This window comes from Pagrus major, chromosome 1 (assembly GCF_040436345.1).
Source record: "Pagrus major chromosome 1, Pma_NU_1.0".
Taxonomy (NCBI): Eukaryota; Metazoa; Chordata; class Actinopteri; order Spariformes; family Sparidae; genus Pagrus; species Pagrus major.
In genome coordinates, this window is record NC_133215.1 from 30,598,375 (window position 1) to 30,610,153 (window position 11,779).

The 11,779-nt window shown below is 41.9% G+C and overlaps 1 protein-coding gene across 1 annotated transcript; it reads right to left on the minus strand.

The window, feature by feature from the left end:
- Positions 1-682: 682 nt before the first annotated feature.
- Positions 683-9,912, minus strand: LOC141001077 (uncharacterized). The gene is made up of 7 exons (XM_073472068.1): positions 9,862-9,912; positions 9,356-9,471; positions 8,284-9,248; positions 6,888-6,983; positions 4,878-5,340; positions 1,729-3,834; positions 683-1,104 (listed from the first exon to the last, which is right to left on the minus strand). The coding sequence occupies exons 2-7, from the start codon at positions 9,456-9,458 to the stop codon at positions 683-685; spliced, it is 4,155 nt and encodes a 1,384-aa protein (XP_073328169.1). The 5' UTR covers positions 9,459-9,471; positions 9,862-9,912.
- Between the last annotated feature and the right edge of the window lie 1,867 nt (positions 9,913-11,779).

Consider the following 11,779-nt stretch of genomic DNA (forward strand, 5'->3'; position numbering starts at 1 on the left):
CGCACGTGTGTACCGCTTCCGCTCACAAGTGTGTTGTCAATAAAGTTAGATTCAAACGGACAGTAGAGGCAGCGCGCCCCCTCCTGGCCGGATTAATTCAACTTCAGTGTGAAGGTTTGACTGATGTGTGGAAAAAAACACTTGTGACATTCATGAAAAGACAGACTGTTTTTAATAAACAATAATTATATACTTTACTTTAAACGGACTGCGTTTTACAAATACAGGCTCCAAAAATAAAGTTTCTTCTTTACAATAGTTACTTACAGAGACAAAATGCTGCTGAAGTGTTTTTAGTCTGACAATTCAAATATCACTGATACTGACAAATATAAATGGTAAATGTTAACAACAGTAAGAACTTTTCCTTATTTGTATTAATGCTTTAACATATGAGTAATGGAAATCAAACACCCATTTGAATCTTACATGTGGAACTAAATGAAGCTCAAATCCAGCCTGCACCCTTGATTCTTGCACGTACAAAGCTGATAATAGCCAGACAATGACTGAATACAGAAAAGAAAGGACATAAAAATCTATTACACATAGTTTGACAGCAAAATGGACTTCATCTGGCACTTCTGTGAACATACATAAAACCAGAACACAGAGAACATGATGTTTGTCAAGTCAAAAGTGCCGAACTAGTCACACAACATAGTAAAAACTATGTACAAAGTTAATCTGCCTCGTCTCCGGTCACATCAATCTCATTCACATCTTCCTCCTCTTCTTCCTCCTCTGCTGTTATGTCTATGTTGTCCAGTGTTTTCTCATGCTCTCTGGAGTGCGGCACTTCGTCTGGGGAGTAAAGCAGAACGTCCACTTCTTCTTCTTCTTCTTCTTCTTCTTCTTCTTCTTCTTCTTCTTCTTCTTCTTCTTCTTCTTCTTCTTCTTCTTCGCTGCAGCCTGAGCTATTGAACCCACCACTGTCTGACGGAGGTGGACCAGGTCTCTCAGGCTTCTGAGGGTTCACGTTGTGTTCCAAAAGCACTGCCTGTTCTTGCTGCGGTGGGTGTGTATCACTGTGAGATGAGCCTTCGTCGCTGATATCAGTCTGCGGTGTTGCATCCCACACTCCTGCACCACAGGCTTTTTGTGCTAAAAAAAACAAATAAAAGACAAGAAAAAAAAGAAGGAAGTAAGATAGATAATCTAAAGTAACTGGTTGTTTTTTGTAAATGCACAATGTTTGAGATTTTTTGACACTTGAAGCACCAGACAAAATCATTCACCTCCATTGGATTAACGTGGCAAATGTCTGAAAGCCTCATGAAATAAAAGAAAGGAAGTGTGCAAAGTAAAAAACTCCATTTACTAAAGTACTGTGCTTAAGTTATGAGGCACTTGTACTTGACTTGAAATTTCCATTTTAAGCTTCTTTATACTTCCTCTCCATGCAATTTAGAGGGAAATATTGAACCACTAAATTTACTTGTTAGTTACAAGTTACAAGCTGCTTTTCAGATTTTTTGAAAGCATTCACAGTGTTATTCTGTATCTTACCACCAGATGGCACCAAAGTAGGGGCTTTTCTAATCTCAAACATTGTAGTGGCTTTAAGAAACCTCTTTCCAGCTTGACCAATAAATCAAAAGATTTTAACGTTTGATAGCTGGAACTTTCCAAAATTTCTGCTTACTAATTTTTACTCGCTGTGCAGAGAAAAAAAGGGCGTCATAATCTGACAATTATCAACCACAACTATAGGAACAAACACTTTACCTTCATCAGGAGTCTTCAGCGGTGTCTCCGCCTTGGCTGCTAACTTGGCCACCTCTTGTTTCAAGACATCGAAGGAAAACAATGGATGGTTCTCATTACCCAACACACTGGTCCCCTCACTGGAAGAGCTGTTTGTGTTATCTCGGTGTGATTTGTTACACTCAGCTGTTGAGTTGTTGAAAATCTGATTGTGATTTTTATCGACTGTGACACTGACGATGATGCGGGAACACTCCCTGTTCTGAGCCTGAGTCATGTCTTTGTCCATCACTGTGTCCTTGATTAATTCTTCACACCTGCTACCACATGCCTTCTCTTCACTTTCTCCATTTCTTACAGTCTCATTTGTTTCCTTGTCCTCGCTTTCTTTTGACTTCCTTGTTTTTGAGTGTTGGCGCTTGATGAGCTTTTGGAACTCCTTCAGAGTGACCATCCGTGGACGTTTGGTTGTCCCTGGTTCTCTCTCTCCTGGAATTACATCATTGTTATTGTCTGCCTCAACCGTGCCAGTGCTTTCGCCACTTTTGGTCTTCTTCAGTGGAATTGCATCCACTTTACTCCTATCCCTCCTCCGTTTTTTAATCCTTTTCTTCGTCTTTTCACCCACCTCCTCTTCATTTGGCAAACTGTTGTCAATTTGCTGCTCACTTTTCTCACCATGGCTCTTTTTCTCACCGATGGCAGGAGGGCTCTCTTCAGTCTTTGTTTTCGTCGGCCTTCCACGTTTCCACCTGGAGCCTGAGACTCCTTGTTTATCGGAAATCTTAGCTCTACAGGCCAGAGGCTTTAAAACTGAAGAACTCTCTAGGCATGTGTTACTTGGGGTCTCTTGAGTGTTTTTCAAAAAGCCCCTGGTCCTGATCCGAGTCTGGGCAGTATTGACATCTCTAGCAGCTCTGGTCTTCGCTACCCAGCTGTCTGGGATGGTTGAAGTCTCATCCCTTTTGCCTAAAAATTTGTTTGCAATGTTTGAAGAACTGGCGGCCATTTCTCTTTCCTTTGCCAGCACATTGTTGCTCGACAAACTGACTGAACAAACACTCAGGTTGATCTGACTTTTTGCTCCATCACTGACTTGTTTGTGTGCCTGCAGAGAAACAGCAGCATCTTGTGGATGACTTGTGCGCTTTCTCTTCCTCCTTTTAGGCGCTGCAGCATCACCTTTAGTGTCCCCTTGTACGTATTTCTTCTTCCTGTGGTCAAATTTCTCTTCCGTGCCAGTTTTATGACCAGAAGATTGAGTTTCTTGCTCTTCCACCTCTTTCACAGTGAAGGATTCTTTCCTGGGTCTCCCCCTTTTTTTTGGCTTCAACTCCTTTTGTGTCTGCCGTCGCTTTGACCTACATCTGTGGTTTGTCTTCTGTGCTGAAGATAAACTTTTATTTTCTCTGTGAGTGATGGCACAGAGAGGAAACTGAAGTGATCCAGAGTTTTCTGCAAGCCAGGGTGGGCAGTGTAGAGATGGCTGTGGCTGAGTTTTATCGCTGTGGTTCATCAAGTTATTGAGGAACGGCTGATGTTTTGCTGCTGAAACAAATGGTTCTAATGGAGAGAGACATCGAGGAAGCCGCAACTCATCCATGCAAGGTAAAGAAGAAGAAAGCGAGGACTGGGCCACATTTCCATTGGTCAGGGGTACAAGTTCTAAGATGTTCTGATCGTCTTGTGAGAACGGTACCTGACATGATGGGTAACGACTGAGAGTTGAGGGTATGACTGATCTTGTTGTGGGTGCTTCAGGATATGGACAGCTTTGACTTGGAGCGTGCCACTTGGACAGTGGCACGCTCATTCCATCTCTTTGCCCCACGGATGTGACAGATGACTGGCAGAGAGTAAACTGCTGCTGTTGCTGCTGTTGCTGCTGGATGAGCACAGCATCCGACTGTACAGCTGAAAGACTCAAGCAGCTGGGCTGGTTCTGAGCTGTAAAACAACAAAGGACACCTGTACAACAGGTGGGAAGACAGCCATCAGTCCATCTTGAATTAGAAAAGCTGAAGTGGTTAATGCTGGGTTGGGGGTTTGGGGTATTGGAGGGCTGACAAGAGTAGATGTTGCAGTGTGGGCATTTAGATTGTGCGCTGAATTCAGGTTCAAGTGAGTCTGTTGGAGTGATAAAATGACAAGTGCTCATGAAGTGATGGACACAGAAAGAAGGAACATTTAAAGTAAATCTGTCTCTTGGATTGCTTTAGCAACTGCTACACTTTAGCACGCTGAACAATATAAGATTAATTTATTTTTAACAGTACTGCTGAATAATAGATTTACAAAAGGATTTTCTGCTTTTCTTTGTTTTATGTGACAGTAAATTGACTATATTTGGGTTTTGGACTCTTCACACAAAGTGAGTAATTTGCTTCGACTCAGACTTAAAGCTCCAGTTTGGAAGATTTGGGGACATCTAGTGGTAAGGTTGCACAACACAACCAACGGAATACCTCTCGTCTTACCCTCCCCTACTGTGGCTGCTGAAAATGTGCAAAAAGGCCCTCTCTACAGTCAGTGGTCGGTTTGTCTTTTCTGGGCTACTGTAGAAACATGGCGATGCAACATGGCAGACTCTGTGGACAATGACTGGCTCCCTCTGTAAATTTTGGCAGAATCCAAATGTCCACCACCCGGACTAGCAGACTGAGCCCTGTCGGACTTCAGGCATACTGTAACGTGTTCACTGTCATCGCGTCAAGTTGAGACTACAAGGCTGCTGATAGACAAGCCTAAAGACTACAGTAATAAAATGCATTTGATTACCTCTATAGCCTACTTCTGTACTTCTATTTCTGTATCATGACGTTTGAGAATATTTGAGTAACATTTTAATAAAGTAAATATTAAAGTCCATAAAAACTTTTTTTTCAGTCAGTCATTGAAAAAACTAGAATTCAACAATCACGTGTACAAAGTTATATTAGCTTGTAAAAATAAATGGGAAGAGTCAAAGCATGTCTGATATTTCTTCTTAGTTATCCCACATAACAAATCTCTTTACGTTTAAAAATGGTTACTTACTTCTCTAGCTTGCCTATTTGCCACAGTTTGCAACACATTCACCAACATCTTATCAATAAGGTCATCGTAAAAGATGGCAGTCTACACATTTTGTTAGGGAAAAAATAATGAAGAAAACAAATGTGTGTAGATACCTGTATCTGCTGAAGAATGACCAATATGGGTCCCCAAATCCTGGAAACACACACACCCTGCTGCAGCATGCATCTGACTCTTCACCCGGTCATTCTCTGGAGTTGGGACCTGGCCAACGGCCGGTGCTACGTCATGGCTGGATTGAACATGATGAGACCTCTTGCAGTCCCTCTCCAGGTTTGGCAGGATATTCAGACCCATCATGATGTCCTCCAACAGCTTCTCTATCTGCTCATCAGACTCCTCCACAGGGCCTGGAGGCGGGGGCAGCGGAACTGATTCAAGGGCAATGTTTTGGTTTGGGGGGAGGCGGTCATTACAGAGAGGCTGGGAGTCAGAGGTGGTGTTGGGGTGAGCTGGTGGTTCAGGGGAGATGGTGGGAGCAGGTTGAAGAATCGGGGTCCCTGGTTTGTGAACTGGGCCTGGCTGCACAGAGGAGGCCTCATGGTTTGTGAGGTCTGTCTGTGAAAGATGAAGAAGTCACATGTCTTTATCAAGTTTAGTTTGATAAGATTCACTTCATACCAGAGCTACTAAATGCAGACTGACTTCTTATAACCTGAAACTTTCCTGACAGGTATCAGCATGGCTGTGGGGCAGCTGATCTCGGGAGAAGTCTGGGAGCAGATGATGAAACAGAGCTGCTATCCACCGAGAGAAACGTCTGGTTGTTTGGTTGCATGACAAGTTTGCCGATAGCATTAGTCTTTCTTTTGACACTTTCCCATGCAAAGTGAGGCAACATGGCCCATGACAGTTACAGAGACATTTATTTTATTTCTAGTACATCAGTTTATATTTGTATTGTAATAATGCTCTTTCAGACTCGCCGGTTTAAAGGATAAGTTAGTTCACCCAAAAATGACCATTCATTGTTTCTTAGTGTTAATTGCCTGCATTTTTTCATGAAATGCACTTATAAATACAAATTTACCGTAACAGAATCCACTGCTTTTTATATTAAACTTGGAGTGTAAGTTCACCCAAAAATGAAAATACAATCATTATCCACTCACGACTATGCTGATGGAAAGTCACATCAAGTTTCAAAATCCACAAAACATTTCTGGAGCTTTACAGCTAAACAGTGATGCAGCATTGTCCTAAACAACCGAATTAGACAGGGACTCATTTAAAAATGTAAAAAGGCAACCTAAAAGGAAACATAAAATGGCTACGTACAGCTCGTTTGCCATAACCAAAGTCTCCGGAAGCCCATGGACCCCAAATTGATTTGAAAAGACGTTATTTACACCCTCCATGTGCAGTCGAGCTCGTGTACCCATTTTACACAGAGTGAACTAACGCTTTTAGCTTTGCAGCGATTGTGAAGATTTCGGTTTAAAAAGGTGTAAATAACATCTTTTCTAATCTATTTAGGATCACAAGACTTCCAAGACTTGCTGGACAAGTTGTATGGAGCCATTTTATGTTTGTTTCCAGTTTCTTTTTTCTAAGTTTTAAAGGAAAACTTCCATCAGCAGCGTGATTATGTGAGGAGATTAACTCACGTCTTTGTCACCTTCCACTAATGTGTTGTTGTAGTTACTGTCTCTGGCAACTTGTACTGAAAAAAATCACTGCGACAGTCAGCCCTACCGACCGAGACTTCAGTGAACTTTCCCCCAGAAAACAGCATCCCTCCCCGCGAGTGAGAGCCAGACAGGGTCCGCTGTTTACTGATGGTGATTATGTAGTTATACTCAAAAACGTAAATTTGTCACTTTCCATGATGTATGGTGGGTCAGGATCTCAATCACAACACTTTATAACTGCATCCATATGATTATAAAACACACAGCGGATACTTGTTTAGATCAACAGGTGGAAACCAGGAGAAACAGACAGATGTCAATGTTATGATGTGCGCCGTCATGCTTCTTTTGGTTCTGCAACGCAGGCGCTGCTTGGCTCAGTGTGAACAAACAAAGGCGGCTTACAGGCGAGCCTTCTTTGTGTGGATAATCCGGAGTCTCTGTGTGAAAAGGGCTACAGTCATACTTGTCTACCTGTTTCAGGGACGTAAGAACCGACAGCATCTCATCTGCGTCGTGCATGCTCACAACCTCCCACCCTTCTCCTTTGGTCCTCCTCCTCAGCTTCACCTGCACAGAGGGAAGAAATTCGGCCATGATGACAACGCAAAGGATAAAAATAAGCTGGCTTCCTACACATTTGACAGTCTGAAGACTTTATGAACACATCATGGCTGAGACGTGAGACAATCCTGTCATGAAGCTAAATCCCCAAATTTTCATTTCCTTTCATGTGTCCATTTGAGAAACGCAGAAGACAAGTCGGTTTCAGAGCCGAGGGGAAATGGAGACATGACTCAAAATGTTAGGAGGCAGGTGAAATTCCGACTGAAAATTAATCATACACTACAGTAGGTGGTCAAAAAAACCCAACAATTGATTGCCTATCGTGCAATAGCCTCATGCTCTAAAAGAAGAAAAAAAAACACATCACACGCTTCATCATCACCCACTGAATGTTCCCAGAATGTTGAGATAAACTTGCACGATGAGACGACTTCATCAAAATGCTCACAGCAGCCTCAGCTCAGAAAAAGACGCCTGTCTGTGATTGCTGTCCCAGAGGTAGTCGGAGACTTTGCAGCCTTTCACTTACTGTATTTTCTAAGCATTTTCAAGCCTTTATACACACAGTAGAGAGATGACAGGAAATGAGAGAAAGAGATGTGACAGAATTGGAGCTGCAAAGATTAGCTGACTGAAAGAAAAAGTCAAGAGTTCGATGAAACATGACTAACATTTGCTGGTTCCAGCTTCCTAAATGTAAGAAATTGTCGTTTTATGATAGAAAATTAAGTCTTTGGGTTTTGGGCTGTTAGTTGGACAAAAGAGGCAATTTGACTACATCACCTTGGAATTGGAAATCGTGATGTACATTGAAATTTTAGAGGCTAAAAGAGAAATCTATTAAATCATGGATATAACCATGAGATGTATGGCTGCCACCAATGATAATTTTAATAATGAATTAATTTCCTGATTAAGCTACAATGGTGCATAAAATGTCAAAATAATAACAACAATAATAATAATAATAATAATAATAATAACACTGGTCAAACTTGAACTGGCAACACTGCGGTTCATGGTTGACATTCTTGACCATTAACTTTTCATATCACTATTTTTAAATTGTCGCTTCCTGGTCTGTATATCTGAGCCTGTGCAGGACACTCCTGTCTATTACAGTGTAAATTTGCATTTTGGCCCGGTAAACGTCACTATCCATCACATGGCAGTGGATATTTGACTCTGATATGGTTCACAATCACTTTGAAAACCTTTAGAGTTTATGTCCACATGGAGCTATGACAGAGAATTCAATTCCAGGCTATTTTCTATGTGGAAAATATTAACTCCTTGTTCTTACCTTGATAGAAATCTGTGTGGTCTCAACCATCTGATGCATCTGTTTCATCTTAGCCAGGCTCTTACTCCCTACATTTGCACATGCATGCTTCTCTCCTAGTATCTCATCTCTGTCGGGGCAGTTTGGCTCTTCTGCATTTTCTCTTTTGTCAGCTGTCTTGCCATTTGAGTCTCCATCTTCTAATCCCATCCCTTCCTCAGCCAAACCCTGTGTGCTGTCCCCAGACTCGGATGACTGCTGGTAGGAGCGGTCTTCCTGAGGTGTCGGGGGGTTTGAGTCATCATCAGGGGATATCAGGAGGGTCATCACGTCCCTGGGCCAAGCTGAAGTTGACGTGGGGTTTGTGAGACTGTCAGAGGATCGGTCTAATGTAGATTCTCCATCGCTTGGTGGTCCACTGGGGACACTGGGAATGGATTGAAAACCAGTGGAGTAAAATCGGTTATCGAGAGTAATGTTTTGGGGTTGTAATGTGAAAAAGAAATCCGAGCTTTGAGGCTCTCGGATCAGCGGTTTAGTTTGGTGAGTGAAAGAAGTGTCTGCTGTCTTTTCATCAGCTTTAACAGTCTGTGTGCCTGTGGAGACACAACTTCTCTTTTCAGCAAGAGAATCTCTCCATCCAGCCATCTCTGCTTGAACTTGTGCGTCCTGCATTTTCCTGCCTTCATTCCTCTCTCTGCAACTCCCACAACTACCCTTCGTCCCCACATCTTTCTGTCCTTCAACAAGGTCTGTAATCCCAAACTGGCGGACTGCAGACAGCATGTCATTCTGCTCTACGCTTCCCTTTACCTCCACCTCTCCAGAGTACAGGAGACCAACAAGCTTCACCAGGGTCTGGGCCTTCACAGCCGGGACCTGCAGCCGGCGCTTCTGGCCCAGTGGTGGAGACGGGGAAGCTGACAGCTTCTGAGACAGGTAGGGACTGAGAGCGAGGATGCAGCTGTGGGTTGGCACTGAGATACCTTCACAAATAGTAGGAGACATAAAGAAGGTTATTTTATACTGCTCGTCCACTTCAAATGTTGCACCACTGCTTCATTTCAGCAGTGCAATAAGGTGCACATCTCACCCTCAGTTTGCAGCAGGGTATCACAGAGTTGGGCGCTGTACTGTTGTCTCTGCAGCTCTGCAAGAAGCTGGATCTCATAACCTGGCCACCGGTACCTCTGCATGTCCTCATGAGCACTGAGGACATAAGAGTCCAGGATAACAGATAAAGGAATGTGCTTATCTTAGAAAGACTCACCCAAATACACCAACTGCAGCTGGAACCAGTGGCAGACTCACTTAAAACTATTCCTGCTTTGGTTTTACAATCTGCTTTTTACTCATCTCATGTTAATGTTTGAATGTGCTACAGTTTTATCCTGAATTATTTATTCCCTTTACAATATGGAAATCACTCTGAGCTGTCGCTATATTTACAAAACCTCTACAGTTTACAGCTACAGTTTTTTAATAACTTTTTAAAGCAACTTTCCCTTACAATGCAAGCACAAAAGAGCGTGTTCTGATGGTGTCCGACATTTAAACATAGCCTAGCATTAGCATAGCATGGCTCGGCTTCATGCTAACCTGACAGGTCTCCAGCAGATGGCCGCCGTGTCAAACTGCACGTGGAGGAGCAGAACTGCGCTAGCTGAATGTGACTTAAAGGTCTGACTGATAGTTTTGCCTTTGAGGGTAATGATATATTTTCCAGCTTCATTTTCTGTTAACTTTAGCCAGCTTCTTTTAGCCAGTGTACATTTTTTTGCAAAAACATTTCTTCCGTGACTTTGTGGATTTAAGTGTTGCTAGGTGTCGTTTTCATTTCTGCTAATCACGGAGTTAGCTTCTGGGCTAAAAGCTAGCTACACTATTAGCGGAAATGAATAAAAAGCGATTCAAATAAATATGCAATGTCCACCGCATTCAGAAACATCGTTTAGAAGTATAACCCCATACATTAACTTTAATTTGAACTTTCAGGCCGCAGCGCAGCTCCACGTGACTGCGTCAAGTTCAGATGGTTAGCTAAAGCTAACTACCTGGAAGTTCACACACGAAAGCTGAAGTGGGGTAACTTAGCATTAGCATGAAAATGACACTCACCAATTGTTTTCCGTGGCACGAGTGGAAATGATTCGGACGTTTAAACTGTAATCCAAACAATGACGAGAGCATGAAAGTCACAGAAACATTAAATGTCGAACACATTTCCTCAGTGTTGTCGCATTAGTAGTGAGTAGCTAGTTAATAGCGACACCTACAGGCCGATCTGTTAAATGACAAGGTGATCTAAAGGACAAACAAGCAAAGGCTGCTCTACTCTATAGGAGCCAAGCAGAGGGACCTTCTGTATAATGAACTGTAATAAAGACAATAGTGTGATAAAGTGTCATCAACAAGAGGCGAAAGAAGACAGGCTCTGAGAAATCATTTTCTTTTTTATTAAAAACAGTATTGCTAGTTACATAATTCATTCATAAATGAGAATGTGCAACTTTAAGAGCCAAGGCAAAGAGATTATGGTGTAGTCCAAAATCAGATGTTTCCATTAGTGTTCCAGTATCTGATGAAGGTGTAGGAGGATTTTATTAACTTGGTTTGCATTTAATTAACACATTAAGTGAATGTTTTCAATCAAAACACAAAAACTGATTGCATATGCGTTCACCCAGAGCACCCAAAACAATTAAACCCAAATCAGTATAAAAAAGAAATACATAAAACCATTAAAATTAACAAATATTCTCTTGTATATATAGTTTAAATGTGCTTTTATTTTTTCTCCACTTTATCTAATAGCAGATTCTGGTCTATGCCTCCTTACACAGATTTTCTAACACAAACCCTTGCTCTCCTCTATTCTCCTCTTTAAGTCCACTCTCGAAGGCAACTTGTTACTTTGAGAAAACGAGGCATCCTCTGTCGTGTTTCAATTGGCATGGAAAACAAAAAGGAAAAGGTAAAAAAAAAAAAAGGAGGAAAAGAAGAAAAAAAACACACATTATACCCCCCTAGTGCTTCTTTAATCATCCACTCAGTAAGTATCTACATCTCACTCGGCACTAAGTATATGCATTCTTCTACAGAACAAGCGGTTTAGTTAAGAAATGCAGGCAAAAACAGACAATACTGTGTCTTCTCCCATGTACTGTTCTGTAGTTAAAGCCAGGTAGGCTATGGTTAGCAGTAAATTATACAGAACTCAAGAGTTTTATATCTTATAAAAAAAACACTTCCAAATGACAAGAATCAACTCTTACATACAAACAAGTTCACATATTCCTTTATCTTGCAGAATAGAAAACTGCTGAGTTCCATATACATTATTCCCAACTTGTTACCTGCTGAGAAAAAGACACCTTGAGATTGGTTACCCCTGTCAGTTTGGACAAACCCATCAGACCGATCCTGAATGAGCGAGGCACTCCAGTTAAACCCACACAGATGCTCGTAAAGACAGTCTTGTATGTACACATTCATAAGATTAGAAATGCACCCACTG

What these genes read in the sequence shown, in the direction of transcription:
- LOC141001077 (XM_073472068.1), bottom strand. Translation starts at nt 9,458, where the DNA reads ATGCAGAGGTACCGGTGGCCAGGTTATGAGATCCAGCTTCTTGCAGAG. An exon ending in TACCCTGCTGCAAACTGAGG is followed by an intron (nt 9,249 to 9,355) that starts GTGAGATGTGCA and finishes CTATTTGTGAAG; the next exon opens with GTATCTCAGTGCCAACCCAC. An exon ending in CCACACAGATTTCTATCAAG is followed by an intron (nt 6,984 to 8,283) that starts GTAAGAACAAGG and finishes CCCTCTGTGCAG; the next exon opens with GTGAAGCTGAGGAGGAGGAC.